General features: G+C 40.9%; 1 protein-coding gene across 3 annotated transcripts in view; it reads right to left on the bottom strand.

Moving 5' to 3' along the window:
- Positions 1–3,428: 3,428 nt before the first annotated feature.
- The window catches only part of QTRT1 (queuine tRNA-ribosyltransferase catalytic subunit 1), a 351,133-nt gene continuing 337,387 nt past the window's right edge, over positions 3,429–17,174 (bottom strand). For 2 of the 3 annotated variants that reach the window (XM_044084474.1, XM_044084473.1), the window contains one exon: positions 3,429–3,893. In XM_044084474.1, coding sequence (XP_043940409.1) covers positions 3,741–3,893 — 153 coding nt within the window. In that variant the 3' untranslated portion in view covers positions 3,429–3,740. The remainder of the gene's footprint in view (positions 3,894–17,174) is intronic. The other variant, XM_044084475.1, reaches the window with a different exon arrangement.

Below are 17,174 nucleotides of genomic sequence, written 5' to 3'. Positions count from 1 at the left end.
AAGGAGATGCCCCTGTCCATCTCCACTCTCCACCGGGTACTGTATGTGAAGTGCACATCTTGGTACATACACCCCCACAACCCTTTACGATCCCAACCCCTCATGAGACAGCCACTATATTACATTACTTTACATCTGCTTGATGGCAGAAGGGGCAATAAACCTGTTTACTCTGCCCTTTTAATTCCATTTTGACATACTACCTTAGCTCGGTCCCTACCTTCACTCTTACCCTTTTCCCATGTTTTCTATACTCTCTCAATGTGTTTGTCAATTCTCTTTCCATCTCCTTATTTCTTATGAAAGTAAGCCAGTCTAATGACCCCTTTCAGCCATGACCCAGGCTTTAAAGGAGAAGCACACAAGAGCATAACAGGAAAAACAAAACAAATTTTAAGCACAGCTAATAGTACTACAATGAAGAAAAGAAGGCAAGTCATACAGTGGTATGATAAAGACAATAAGCAGCAATTATTTACCACTTAAACAGCAGAGAAGGGACATTGATTAATAAGGAAAAATTTAGTTTCTACTGAGAAGTGCAATGGTAGTTTCTTTAAGCATTTATTCACATTATTTACAACAGTGAATGACACTTGTTACAGAAAGTGTGTACAATATTAACATTACTGACTGCCTTTGTAACACTGGATTTATAGTTACTATTGGTCACATGACAGAAAGTAATAGAACAGTATACTTTTGATTGTCTAGTATATCAAAAACATTTATATGCAGCTTCTTTTTATGTTCTTTCAGCCTTACCTTGAGCCCTTCGAATGAATTTTGCGATCTTGCCTTAGACTGGAGGGTGATTCCATGAGACAGGTTCGGTTTTTGAGAATGCTCTTTCTCCTTCACTGGTGCTAGATCAAGGGTTTTGAGCAACAGCCCTTTTTCACGAGTGCCGCCGAGAACATAAACTGGGTCTTTTACAGGAATATTGCTCTTATGAGGCAGACAGTGGCTTATACTGACAATGCTGAATACAGGTGTATTAAGTATTAACAATGTGTTACTTTGTACTGGACGCCAGTGCGGGCTTAAAGTGATGTGTTTTACAGTTACCAAAAGGAAAAAACAGTATATTTTGTTTTTTACTACTTGGAGTTTCTGGGAATTGCTACTAGAATGAAGTGTTAGGAGAGAAAGTGCATATTCAAGTTTAGGAGTCAGAATATCTTTGGGTTGGGATTGCTGTTACTGTGGTGACAGAAGGTGGGATATTCTGAATGATAGCTGGGAAAGAACTTTGTTAACTGTGTAATCAGTGTGAGCTGCAAAGATGGGGACTGGCCCAGTGGAATGGCTAGACATTTTTTGTTGAGTTACATCTGCTTTCATTTTTTTGATCACTGTAGGTTCATGATTTTTCTATTCTTGAGATCTAATTTTGATGTTTATTTTTTGATGTTATGTGGTTCAGTATTTATAAACATTGATACTAATGGATATACAGATATAAACACAGACACACACACACACACACACACACACACACACACACACACATATATATATATATATATATATATATATATATATATACACACACACACACACAGACACACATGCATATATGCATACACACAAGTTATGTCATTTGTTTAACAAATCTGCACACTAACCAAAAAAAATGTAATACATCTCTGCATGTCACTTGGGTTTAAATCCAGCCCACACAAATAACAAATAAGAAAACACTTTATTAAGAAAATAATAAAATATTACTGTACGTATGATATTTTGGGAAGCTATTAAAATATATAATACCATCTGAAAAGTTATAATGGGAACCAACTCCATTCTCTTCAGACCTAGAGTCTGGCCTTCTATTACATTATGAAGATATGTATTCTCATGCAAAACAAAACACCCACATTTACTGTGGGGTTCTCCATGTGAATGGAAAGCAAGAATTATTAACTTATGCTATCACTTGACTAAGGTCTCAGAATGTTAGACATGGAAGATGACAAACTAACATCTCTTCTGCAGTCAACAATGGCGAGCTAAAAACAAGTGCCCCCCAACACCCACCCATCCACCTCCAGTGATACTTGAGTTCTACAAATTGTCTTCACTGAATAACATTAGTATGCTATACAGGGCAACAAGATGGGCAATCTTAGTGAAAGATTCCTATATAGCAACAATTGTGACCTGGTCTTATAAATGTGATAAAAAAACAAAGACATTGGCAACCTTCAAGCAATGGACCCCACCCAGTTTGGGATCGTGAAGGGCCGATCTTGTCTCCTGAACCTGATTGACTTCTTCGAATCAGTCTCCAGAGCCGTGGATGAGGGTAAGGCAGTCCACACAGCCTATTTGGACCTCGCCAAGGCCTTTGACACCATCCCCCACTCTGGAATCATAGATAAACTTACTAAGCTGGGCATTAATCTCTATGTCACTCGATGGGTTGCCAACTGGCTTACTGACAGAACCCACACTGTAAAAGTAGCTGACTCCAAATCCAGCTCCAGACAAGTGGAGTACCTCACGGTTCAGTCCTGGGACCACCCTTGTTTGGCATCTACTTCTCTGAAGTACAGGCCAATACTAAGGGACTCTGGCTAACAAAGTTTGCAGATGACTGCAAACTGGGAGCCATTACTGAATCTCCAAATGATGTGGATACTCTACAAAAGGGCTTTTCAGAAACAGATGCTTGGTGCCAGAGCCATGGGCTCAAGCTCAATGCCAAAAAATGTATAGTTATCCCCTTTGGGAAAAAACATGTACCCGTGAATTACCACATCCGTGGCAGTACACTAAACACTGAAAGTGTGATAAGAAACTTAGGGACACAGATGGACAGTGGTTTCACCTTCGATAACAACATCGCCACAACAGTCAGGAAATCCTCATCACTAAGGGCTTTTCATCCACAAAAAAGGAGGTCATTGTCCAACTGTACTCATCCCTCATTAGACCCATTATAGAATACAAAGCCCCATTTGGTATGTACTTCTCAAGACACCTGCAACAACTGGAAAGGCCACAGAAATACCTCACTAAAAGAATCACAGGCCCAAAGCAGATGCCCTATGCTGACCGCCTTAGAAAAATCTCCAGCTATACTCTGTCGCATATCATCTACTCACAGGCGATCTCTGCTTAACATACAAGGCCATGTCAAACTCAGAGCTGTTGGACATGCTACACTTAAAGAAATCCCAATCCCTCAGAGCCACATGATCTAGGGATCTAAACCTTGTCATCACAATAAACAAAACATGCTGGAGGGATAGGTTCCTGACTCAGAGACTCCCCAGACTCTGGAATAGACTGCCCATACATGTCAATCAGAGTGCCTCTTTGGCCTTCTTCAAAAGGAACCTTGATGATTGGATGGGAGAAAGGAAATACACCCCAGGGATCACATCAGTCGCCCTGCTAGACAGGGGTCCAGGGGTCCAGGAAGTAAATACTGTGGGAAGAAATAGCCAGGGAATTGTTATGGCTAGGCTTGTATAGGCCCTAGGGCCGATAGCCTAGTACCAACCTATGAACCTATGGTAACAGATTTGCAACTGCAATTGGAGACTTCTGAAAGGCACACACTGTATTTGCTCTTCAACTAAACAGTATTTCTTCACAATTAGTTTCATGGTGTTCAGACAGTGGTTGCTCAGACATTCCAGAATTCTTATATCATACCACCCCCCAATCCTGCAGAGTCCTCTCTCACCACACAGCTATATGCAATCTCAAACACCCAACACAATCCAGTGTCATTCTAGTTTTATGCTGACAGATTCCAAAGCATCCACTGCCCACTTTGGGTAGTCCTCAATTCGGATGTACATGGTCTTCATGAATTGCTGAACAAACTGAGGGAAGTTCTGTGAGATAATACTTGCACGTACTGAGTTCATCAAATTCAGCTGTGGGTCAAAGAAAAAAATAAATTACTAATGGAACAAAGCAATGATTAAGGCACTTTAAGATAAAAATTACACAACCATAAAGTAACTCTCCTCTAATGCAAAAGACAAGACTATATTTATGACCATAAAACAACTACTTTTAACACCAAAGCTAAAAGTGGATACTCCAGAGGTGGTGAATAAAGCAGATAGTTTTACAAAATTAGAAATAGATTTCTTAAACAGACCTGCATTCAAAGCACAGTTCTTTGGCAAAATGTTAACTTGTCAAGACTTTTGTGAAATCTGTGCAGCCACATCATTCTGCATTTCTGAGTCAGGCTGGTGATGAAAAGGGATGAAGTCCTGACTAAAGGCCATGTGACCAGATTTTGATTAGCAGATTCAGTATCTGATGATGCGGCAGGGAGGATAGGGCATGCCCATTCTGTGAAGGGAGGGATCACACTGAAGAAGCAAACTGTTTGCCAACTCATCATGGAAGCTAACGATCACCTGGCTTGGAGGGGGGAAGGTTTGGAAGGCACGGTCACCCTAAGGGCTCATGGCAGTCACATCTTCAGAAACCACACATCACTGCCTGCCCAGCCTATGGATGTACACTGGCATGCTAGAGGAATGACCAGGGGGGAAAATGCCACTGTAAGTTGCAGTACGACTACTCTTCACCTGGTTCCATCCTGCGAGACGTTACTTTGCACAGGAACCTATAACAAGATAGTTACAAGCCTCCCTGCTGCAGGGCTCTCCTGGAAGAAAGACACTCCTGGGTCAAACCAAGGCACAGCTATAACACTTGAGCATCCATGGTAAGAAGCACCAGAAAACCAGGTACCAGAAGAGACTGAAATCAGTGGCAGCAGTAAAGCAACAACTGCCCTAAAAATGCCAGGGGAAAATGCCATTGCAAGTTGCAGTGTGATGGCTCTTTACCTGATCCTATCCTGCACTCAGGTGCTTGGCAAAGTAAGCCCTAGAAATCAGTACTTAGTTGGAGGGTTCCCTGACTATAGAGCACTCCTGGAAGGGAGATCCCTCCCCACTTTAAGTCAAATTGTGACACAGTCATTGTATCATAGCCTTTAAGGACAGGAATATCAGAGAACAAGGTGATGCAGGAGACTGAAGCCAGTGGCAGCAGTAGAATATATATATCTATATATATATATATATATATATATATATATATATATATATATATATATATATATATATATATATATATATATATATATATATATATATATAAATATATCTATATATGGTTTACCATGACAAAAAACACGTTGAATGTTTAGAATAGTGAGAAATAATGTTGCGGGATGAAACGTTGGCTATTCTGAATGTCGGTAGTTGACACGTCAAACTCCGATGTCACCCAACCATGGTAGCACTTGTTCCTGGGTCCAGAGCGGCAGGGAATTCCGGTGCATTTATGTGCTGGATTTGTTATGCAGGTCAGTTCGATAGTGTGTGTTCATGGGGTTGTACGTCGATTTTTTTTTGAGTGTGTAGTTATTAGTTGTCGGACATTTGTTGTTCGCACATACATCGTGCGACTATTTATAGGTAAACCTATATATATATATATATATATATATATATATATATATATATATATATATATATATACATACACACACATACACATACATAGAAATAAAATGTAAAGTGCATTTTATATGGCCCTTACAAGTCTTGACTATCAAGTTCTGTGGGTCTGCAATGACCCTGGTTTTCTCCTATGGTATATATGCCATGGAACATTACATCAGTTCTTGGGCTGGATTTTCCCCTTACCAGGAAAAATCTGTCTTTCAGAGACCTCATCTTGTTGACAGAAGTAAGGGTGAGAGACAGGAGCTATGAGCCATTGTCCATGGCTACTTCAGCTTTCAGAGGACTAATTTCCCCTATCATTTGGTGACTACAGGAAAGCCTGCAAATACTAGGGCGTAGATGAATGCTTCCACGCATCCACTCTGGTTACAGTACACTAACTCTGCTTATGGAAGGCTGAAGTGCTGCCCTTCCAGCCTACATATGAGCAGCACCATTTGTCCAGGAGACGGTACTCCTGCATCCAGATCTCAGAGATAGGTAGGGTGACTTCTCCTGCTTACTCCCATCACTTCCTAGATACAGTGGATATAAAATGTTTACACGCCCCTGTTAAAATGCCAGGTTTTTGTGATATAAAAAAATGAGACCACAGTAAATCATTTCAAAACTTTTCCCACCTTTAATGTGACCTATAACCTGTACAATTCAATTGAAAAACAAATAAATCATTTGATGCAAAAAACATACAATAAGCTGGTTGTATAAGTGTGCACACCCTTAAACTAATACTTTGTTGAAGCACCTTTTGATTTAATTACAGCATTCAGTCTTCTTGGGTACACACCTGCCATACGAGACTCTGATTAACCCCAAATAAAGTTCAGCTGTCCTAGTAGGATTTTCCTGACATGTCCTCAGTTGCCTGCTACAGCAAAAGCCATGGTTCGCAGACAGCTTACAAAGCATCAAAGGGATCTCACTGTTGAAAGGTATCAGTTAGGAGAAGAGTACAAAAAAATTTCCACAGCATTGGATATACCATGGAACACAGTGAAGACAGTCATCAGAAAGTGGAGAAAATATGGGAAAACGGTGACGTTGCAAAGAACTGGACGTCCCTCCAAAATTGATGAAAAGACAAGATGAAAACTGGTCAGGGAGGCTGCCAAGAGACCTACAGCAACACTGAAGGAGCTGCAGAAATTTCTGGCAAGTACTGGTTGTGTACTACATGTGAAGACAATCTCCCGTACTCTCCATATGTTTGAGCAATGGGGTAGGGTTGCAAGATGGAAGCCTTTTCTTACACAGAAAAACATCCAGGCCCGGCTAAAATTTGCAAAACAATACATCCAGTCTCCCAAACGCATGTGGGAAAATGTGTTATGGTCTGATAAGACCAAAGTTGAACTTTTTGGCCACAATTCCAAAAGATACATTTGACACAAAACAATACTTTGCCTCACTAAAAGAACACCATCCCCATGGTGAAGCATGGTGGTGACAGTATCATGCTTTGGGGTTGCTTTTCTTCACCTTGACCTGGCTTTAGTCAAGGTGGAGGGAATTATGAAAAGTTCCAAATACTAGTCACTTTTCGACCAAAACCATCATGGTGTCTGCTAGAAAGCTGAAGACGAAGAAAATTTCACCTTTCAACATGACAATGACCCCAAGCATACATCCAAATCAACAAAAGAATGGCTTCACCAGAAGAAAATTAAAGTTTTGGAATGGCCCAGCCACAGCCCAAACCTAAATCCAATAGAAAATCTGTGGGGGTGACCTGAAGAGGGCTGTGTACAAGAGATGCCCTCGCAATCTGACAGATTTGGAGCGCTTTTGCATGGAAGAGTGGGCAAATATTGCCAAGTCAAGATGTGCCATGCTGATAGACTCCTACCTAAGAAGACTGAATGCTGTAATTAAATCAAAAGGTGCTTCAACAAAGTATTAGGTTAAGGGTGTGCACACTTATGCAACCAGCTTATTGTACATTTTTTATTTTTTATATTTTTTTCCCCTAACAGATTTGTTTGTTTTTCAATTAAATTGTACAGGTTATATAAGTCACATTAAAGGTGGGAAAAGTTTTGAAATGATTTACTGTGTTCTCATTTTTTATATCATAAAAACGTGGCATTTTAACAGGGGTGTGTAAACCTTTTATATCCATTGTAGGTCCTATGATTCATGTAAATGGATTGACAATCATTTCCGCTAATGCAGACACTACAAAGTCGACTTGCTGAAACCACATTCAGTAAAATTAGAAATAAGATCGTATTACTCTCATTATAAAATGGATTTGCTGCATAAAAACAAAAAGACTAAATCTATTTTTTTAATAGTGATATAGGCATATAACTTCACAACAAAGCTAACATTCATTTGAGATTCTTACTATTATCTTTATAGCAGAGAGGCTCAAACAGAATTGTGAAAAGAAAACATTATGCTTTTGTTCTTTAGCTAAACTTAGGAATCAGGATGATTGAGCCTACACAACACTGGCACTGACAGCAACCACACCAAATTGATCTCCATGTCTTCACCCCATTTTATTGGGATCTTTCCTTATATATGCATATCAAGACTACAGTATAAAAAAGTCTACTCCTAAGTCATGTATTGGCAAGCTTCAAATCCCACCAATGCCAGTTAACTCCACTAAATAACAGAAATATACACCATCCCACTATGCCAGCATGTAAACAGCTGCACAAATGCAACTGTACCCTGTAGCAGTAAGTGCAGGGCAAACCTCAGAAACAAACTTCCATGGTGGAACCATAATCTCATCAAGTTTTACAGTAAAAGGAAAATAATTCTGACTAAAAATAAGAAGAGTAATTCCCAAAATGATCCAGCCCTTATCACCTGAAATAAATAAACAAACAACCCAGGAGCTTAATAAATTGGACCAAAGCCAAATCTGAGGCTAAAATTGCAGCTAAAGCCAAAGACAATCACAAGGTATTTTTAGTTAATGTTCATAATCTCAGCAGCACAACAAAGCAATGCACTAAGCTGATAGTAAAAGATGTCACCTACAACGAGGCTGAAGATATAGTAAACCTACTGGCCTCATAAATTCTCTCAGACTTTACCACTCTCTCCCCTCTGTCTATCCCACAAGATATATCTGAAACAGACTTACCTCCAGCTACCACACTAAACCAAATCTTTAAAGGTCTTTCAAAACCTAAAAGTACTGCATTGATGGGCCATCATAATATTCTTAGATGTATCTTAAATAGTATGAAGCACAATTTAGCACCCCCCCACAACATGGCTCAACCTCAGCCTCCTTACAGGTTTTATATCAAGCGAATGAAGAATAGCTAGTCATTCACCTGCCTAAGTGAGGACTTTCTACACAGGCAGACAATCACAGCCCCATAAGTCTGATCAGACTCATATGCAAAGCCATAGAAAGACTTCCCATGGAACTAATCAATATAAACATAGGGAACATCAACAGTGGACACGTCTCACTCTGGATTTGTCAAGGGCAGGCCATGCTTACTCAACCTGGTGAACCTTGTAAAAAAAATTCATCAAAACCATGGATGAACATAAAATTTTACACACCGGATACCTCAACTTGTCCAAAGCTTATGACACAATCCTCCACTCAGACATAGGAGAAAAGTTAAATCAACTGGTAATTAAACCTCTACATCACCCACTGGATTGCCAAAAGCTTCATAGATGGAATGCAGGAGATCAAAATGGGGTAAGCTACCTCTACAAAGAGACCAATCACCAGTGGATTCCTCCAGGGTTTGGTGCTGGGACATCTCCTGTTTGGCATCTACTTCTCTGAAGTAAAAGCCAATACCAGACCTTGCTGTGATAGAGGGAAGTCTTTCTGCTCATCAGTGGGAGTGGTAAGCACTGAGCAGCCTGTCACTAGAGGAGTGGTTTCCAGCTCTGAAACTGTACCCTAATGACCGTTTTGGGCTGCTTTCTGCCTTAAAAACCCGTGTTTGTGTGATGCGCAGCAGCGCTAAGCTTTGGTAAACTGTTACCGGTGCCAGAAAGTGTACTCTTCAAATTTTCCCTTAGATCTTGCCAGTGTTTAATGTTTTGCACTCAAACTAGACTATTTAAGTCCAGCACTTGCTCAGAACTTCTTGCAGCATTTACTGTAGCATATACACTGCTACCAGCACTAAACTCTCCATAAAGGAAAGCAAGGAAAAACAACTTCAGTACTTAATAGATTGAGCACCTATCCAGGCATGCCTAAAGGTCAGTTCCCTGTCCTTTCTCCTGCCAACCTGGTGAACTTGGGCATCCTGAGGCAATGTAGCAACTGCCTCATGTGCACAGACAATCCTCTCCTCTTACCTCCCAACATTATGTCTTGTGAGAGATGCACATATATAGCCAAACTGGAAGCCAAGCACTCTCCAGCCAAGACTAGATTAGCCAGTCAAGAGGTGAAGTTAACACCTGTACCACACCACATTCTACACAAAGCCCTCAAGAACATACACCACCACAACTCTCACATAGAAACACAAAACACAAACCTACTTTCGCAGAGGCTCTTGATAAAAATATGTCCAAACAACAGAGACCTCCGAGGTAGAAACGCAAACCGCCACCATATCCCAGCACAAACCATGAGACACATAGCTTACATAAACAGTGTGTCACTCAACCAAAGCCCCTAAGGCAAAACAACTTACCCAATACACTAGTCATAGGTGACTCAATAGTAAGGCACACTGATGTCCCACTCACTAGGGTGAATAAGGAGAAAGTTATGGTCAGCTGCCTGTTGGGTGCCAGGATCCACCCACATAATGTACGTACTTAGATCACTCCACAACAGGTACAAATATGACTCTGTCATTGTCCATGTTGGTGTGAATAACCTGAGACATGCCTCCCTGGACTACATGAAAAGAGACATAGAGGAGCTCTCAGATCTTGTAGCCCAGGCAGGTATGACCCTAGCTCTGAGTAGCATCCTGTCACCTGGAATGATACCACAGTACAAGCAGAAAATGACTGACTTCAACAATTGGCTACATTTCTGGTGTCATTCTAAGGGGATCCAGTATCTGCCTGGGATGACATGATAGACAGACCTCGATGCTTCGCCAGAGATGGCCTGCACCTGTGGGATACTGAATACTGGCCAAGGCTCTTGCCACCCCTATAGTGCCTTTTTTAGGCAATGTTCTGAAGAGAAAATTACTACCATAACAGCTATAAGCAAACGAAATCTGAGGGTAATGCTACTCAAGATGTCTAAATCTCAAAATGCACTCTCTAAAATGGAGAGCATCAACATCTGTGCAGTGACCGAGACCTGGTTCAAGGCTCCAGAGAGCACCCCAGCACTACCAGGCTATAATTCATAACCACATCTTTCGGCCAATAAACCTGGACCAAAGCACTAAAGGTGGTGGTGTCTCCATATTCATAAAGGATATGCATACCTCCAGACTAGTAGCCCAACAAAACGCATCAGAGATCCTTCAGGTACAACTAACACTGGGTAAAACTGCAATCGAGGTTGTAGCCTGATATAGATTCCCCACCATGTCCCAAGACTCCAACTCCACATTCCTAAACACATTGGAAAATATTAGGGTACAACCCAATACCCTTATACTGGGAGACTTTAACTGCCCCTCCATTAACTGGGAAAATTACTCATGTACCAACACACTTGGTCAACATTTCCTGGAATTTATTAATTCCACTGCCCTGGACCAACTCACTCGTACTCCCACCAGGGGTAGAAACATCCTTGACCTGGTCATTACTAATATGGGCGACCATTGTTTTACACCAGTAATCAACTTCTCCCTGGTCAGATCTGACCACAAAGTAATCACCATGGATATCCACATACCACCCTCACCCACCCTTAAAGGAAACCACCATAAAAAACTTCTCCAAAACCAATTTTGGGCTTCTAAAAACAGAGGTGGCTAACTTCATGACGCCCGTGCAAATGGGAAATAGGTGCATGACTGCTGAATCATACACCAATGCACTCTATGAGCACACACACAAGTGCATGGAATGGGCTATACCAAACAGAACCAAGAAGCTCTCCTTCAAAAAAAGGAAGCCAATCTAGTGGTCCCCTACCATAAACAAACTATACAACAGAAGGAAAAAAACTGTTGCAGAAAAGGGTGAAGTCCCAAGACTGGAAAAACTCCCTTGTTAGCCGCAGCAAAAAACTGAGAGCCCTCATCAAATCCTCTAAAGCTAGCTATGAAAACAAAATTGCTGCAGATTCTAAAGACAACCACAAGGCATTCTATAGTTATGTCAAGAATCTACATGGCAATACTCAGATCTGCTCCGAGTTGCAGCACAATGGAAATACATATACAGAACCAACTGATATTGCCAACATATTGGCTGACAGGTTCAGTGTGAACTTTACCCCCCTTTCACTCCCTAATAGGCCTATCACAATACCTGAGGAATGCAAAGTCCTTATTATCACGGCTACACAGATAAAAACCGCAGTGTCCAAAGCCAAGAATACAGCTTCCATGGGACCTGATAATATCACTGGCTGTGTTCTACATGAATTACAAAGTGAACTGGCACCACACCTGAGTACCCTGTTCAATCACAGCCTCATCTCAGGCTTTGTTCCTACCAAATGGCACACTGCTGCACTCATCCCACTACACAAAGGGGGACCAACTGCAGACCCTAGGAACTACCGCCCCATTAGTCTGACAAGTCTGATATGCAAGGCTATGGAGCGCATCATCATGGACATTATAAATATGGACACAGGGAATCTCCAAACTCTGGACTCCATGCAGTTTGGGTTTGTGAAAGGGAGATCATGCCTGCTCAACCTGATAGACTTCTTCGAGTCAGTCACCAGAGCTGCGGATGAGGGCAGGTAGTTCACACAGCCTACCTAGATCTTGCCAAGGCCTTCAACACCATCCCTCACTCAGAAATCATAGAAAGACTCATTGAACTAGGCATAAACCCCTATGTCATAAGATGGCTTGCCAACTGGCTCACTGATAGAGCCCACACTGAGAAAGTAGCGGACTCCAAATCTGAATACAGACCAGTTACAAGTGGTGTCCCACAGGGATCGATCCTAGGTCCTCTCCTGTTTGGCATCTACTTCTCTGAATTTCAAGCCAACACAAAGGGACTCTGGTGACCAAGTTCGCAGATGATTGCAAACTGGGAGTCATTATTGATTCTCTAACTGATGTAGACATTCTACAAAAAGGCCTCTCTGAGACCAATGACTGGTGCCAGAAACATGCCAAAAAGTGCATTGCCATTCCCTTTGGGAAAAATTCGGTGCTCATGAACTACCACATAGGCGGTAGTCCACTAAACACTGAAGATGTAATAACAGGCCTGGGGACACAGGTTGACAGCGACCTCTGCTTTCAAAACCACATTGTCACTGTAGCCAGAAAGTCCTTCTATGCGGCACATCTCATTACAAAAGGTTTCTCATCCAGGAAGAAAGAGGTCATAATCCCTCTCTACTCCTCCCTCATTAGCCCTATTACAGAATACAACACCCCATTTGGTATGTACCTCACTAGACACCTACAACAACTGGAAAGGCCACAAAAATACCTCACTAAGAGGATCTTAGGCCTTAGACACATGCCCTATACGGACTGACTCAAAACACTCCAACTATACTTTATCTCATATCGCCTACTTAGAGACGATCTCTGCTTGACGTACAAAGCCATGTCTAACTCAGAGCTGGTAGATATGCTACACCTAAAGAAATCCACCCCCCCCCCCGTGCCACATGCTCCAGGGTCCTAATCCTCATTACCACAATAAACAGAACATGCTGGAGGGACAGGTTCCTAACCCATGGACTTCCCATACTCTAGAACAAACTTCCTAGTCATGTCAAGCAGAGCACTTCACTGGCCTCCTTTAAGAGAAATCTTGACGAGTGGATGGGCAATAGGAAGGTCACCCTGGGAATCACTTCAGTGGCCTTGCTTGACAGGGGCACTGGGAGCTAACTTCGGGGGGCAAGATGCCAGGGAATCTTCTTGGGCTAGGCTTATATAGACTCCAGGGCCATTAGCCTAGTACACACCTATGAACCTATGAACCAAGGGCTCTGGCTGACTAAGTTTGCAGTTGATTGCAAGTGAGAAGCAATCATTGAATCCAGAAATGACTTGGCCAACCTGCAGGAAGGTTTGTTCAAAACAAATAACTGGTGCCAGAATCATGGAGTGAAATTAAATACCAAGAAATGCATTGTCATATCCATAGGGAAATCATCTACCCTGGAAAACTACCACACTGACAATACAACCCTAAAGAGATGACCTACTTAAAATTTGGGAACCTGCATGGACAGTGACCTAACATTCGACTATTATGTGTCCATGGTCATATGAAAGTCCTTCTATATTGCACAGCTTATAGATTGCATCTAGATGTCCACTTGTCATTGTCCATTTTACTTAGCCTTCATTAGACCAGTCACTGAGCATAATGCCCCCTTTGATATGTATCTGTCCAAACACATGCAACAACTGGAATGCCTACAGAGGTACCTTACTAAAAGGATACAAGGTCTAAACAACATGTCCGACATGGACCAACTCACAGCTGTGTCATTATACTCATTATCTCACAGACTGCTAAGAGGTGACCTGTGTCTGGCATACAAGGTGTCCTCTGACCCAGTGCTGATAGACCTACAACATATCAGCAAATCAAATGTCATCAGAAACACTCTGTCCAGGAACTAAACCTCTTGTGTAACATCAACAGAATGGTTTGGAGGGATAGGTACACCTCACAGAGGATACCACTGCTCTGGAACAGATTGCCTATCCACATAAAACAAAGCTCATCCATGTTCAAATTCAAATGCAACTTAGATCTATGGATGGGTAATAGAAAATTTACCCCAGGATTACCCCCCCCCACTACTAATGGATGGAGGCCTCTCCTACATGCTTTATCCCATGCATAGATCCCTTCAAATTATCTATAGTATGTCCCAGTTAATCTCACTAGGAGTAATATATAGTTAATGACCATGAGATAGAAAAGATTGATCTAACACCAAACAGGATAGGTTAATTGAATCATCAAAAGGGAAATTATCTAGGCTTAAAATGGCCTGCAAGAGCAGCTAGCCTAGTAATTACCTATTAGAATAACTATTATGGCAATAAATAACCAATACAAATAAAATGCCACAGAACAAACTGAACTGCTCTAACTGCATCATAAAAATGAATTATGTAAGGATATTTAAATAATACATGAGATGGCCTGCAGTCATCTTTTTCAGAATTGCTTAAGTAAATTTTACACACTTAATGCATTCTGAATGAAGCATTGTAGTTGTTTAAAATCAAATACACAGTGGTAAAAACAGCATAAATATCTCAACAGGCACTAACACAGCTGCCATGACTACATTACTATATGGTTTAGTACTGGTGCTCAGCTCCTTCAGCTCCAAAGCAGGCCACTGGGAGTGGGGTCTTCCTCACTCAAAAGCAGCACAGGATTTCTCTTTCTGTGCCCATTAGTATTTTACACACTTTATAGTCAGTGTTAATCAAAACAGAAGTATTTACATTATTGGTCCCTGTTAGGATCACTGATGTACTAGCAATGGCTGATAGGCATTCTACAAGTCTTCTATCCACTGCTTTATATAGCATTCACCTCTGACTCTGGTCCTTAACTTGATCATAGTTAGGGTTAAGGAGGTTACAATGTCACTAGATTCTTGTAGCTCTCATAAATCACTGTATTTGTTTATCTCTTATTTAATCAGGTAAGTGTACTGACCCTGTGCACATCCTTTTTATTTATGACTATGGCCTCATGGGTAGTCATAAGAATACATAAACAAATGTTGATTTAGAGTAGTCAGATGTTTAGAAACTAGGCTGGTGATAGAGATGGGAGGCAAAAGCAGAAAAGGACCTGAAACAAACTGCCACCCAACTGTCAAAGAATGTCTGGATGCTCAATCATTTTCTGATAAGGTAGTTTCTTTATTTACTTTAACTACACCCCTTCCCTCTCCATCAAGTTTGGCTCTTCTCTCACTGGCCCCATCAAACACTTTTCCTTACAGGTTAGTTTTTCATTCCACAGACTATGACCTTTTTGCAAAGCTTATACAACAGCCAGGGCCGGACTTCTGCAGAGACAAACTAGGCAACTATCTAGGGCACTGTGCTTATAGGGGTGCTTTTTCCCCATTAATTTATTTATTTTAGAGCAATATTTTATTACTCTAAAAAATAAAGAAATAAATAAAGTGCCCCTACAAGGAAAAAAAATGCCCCCAATCACAGCGAGTGCTCCAGCAGAGGTGGTACTTCAGTTGATTTAACATTCAAGTCAAGTTACTTTATGTTCGCTTTAAACGTTGCAAGGTCACATGAGTACAGACCTTGCAATATTGAACTGTAGACTTGAAGGTGCCTGAAGGAGTCTTTTTTTAATTATTTTATTTTAGTTGTACCATTATGAACAAAAGAGCAGAGGTGGGGACACTCTGTAGAATTCTGGACAGTCAGAAGGTATTGGATAAAGAAATGCTATTACTAATATTATACAGCCATCAGATGACATGGCCAGAACTTCTGGTTTGGGGATGGCTGGATAAAAGTAACTGATACTGTGGCCATTTGCTTAGTCACTATCTGGTTTAGTGGGTCTAGTGTGCATTTGTGAGAAGCAAGATGGACTGCTTAACTAGATAGCTAATATGCACAGGTGGAGTAGGTAAAATTGCTGAGGCTATCTGCTGTGGAGGAAAATAACTAATGTTCTTAGGTTCATAGGTTCATACTAGGCTATCTGCCCTAGGGCATTTATAAGCCAAGCCAGAGTATGTTTGGCTTTCGCCACCCATTTTAAATTAATTTTGCTATGCCCTTTTTCGAGGTTAGTATACTGTGCCTCTGTCTAACAGTGACACAGAAGTGATGTTTGTTTATTATTTTGGTATTACTGGACTAATGTGATTATGTGCAGCAATGTGCAATACTTTAATGTGTGGCAACTGTTTGGAACAAAAGTGAAACACATTATCCAGTCATACTCTTATCATGATCACTACAGAGACATTAGAAATAGTAAAGAGAGTAGTGCCCTTGCCATGCATAATAAAAATGAAGGGTCCAATCATACATTTAAATTTCTAGTTTTAGAAATTCTATTTGATAATAGAAGAGGGAGAGATTTGGTGGATAACACCGAGGCTGCGGAACAGAAATGGATAATGTTATTCAGTGCTGATAAACCCCCCGGCCTGAATAACAAGGTGTCCTTGAAACTTTTTTAAAAGCTCGGCCATTAAAACATTAAATAAAGCATCAGTTGTTATTCTATGCTTATTTGATAAGTGTTTTCTATATTTATATTTATTTTTAAGGTATTGCACACAAGCAAAATTCATTTAAAATGGGTGGCGAAAGCCAAACACACTCTGGCTAGGCTTATAAATGCCCTAGGGCAGATAGCCTAGTATGGACCTATGAACCTATGACTATACTCCTATGAGTATGGCTTAGGGGTTATTTCATGTTTTTTATATATACATATATAAACATAGGTATACATGAAGTAGTTCTATTGCACATATCATGGTTGATTTTAATAGATTTGTATATTCTTAGGTTTTTTGTGTGACTACAACAGCTTTAGATGTTGCCTGTTTTTAAT

The sequence above is a fragment of the Protopterus annectens genome, chromosome 9.part0, assembly GCF_019279795.1.
Source record: "Protopterus annectens isolate FY-2018-M chromosome 9.part0, PAN1.0, whole genome shotgun sequence".
NCBI lineage: Eukaryota > Metazoa > Chordata > Ceratodontiformes > Protopteridae > Protopterus > Protopterus annectens.
This window is presented reverse-complemented; position numbering and strand designations above follow the sequence as displayed.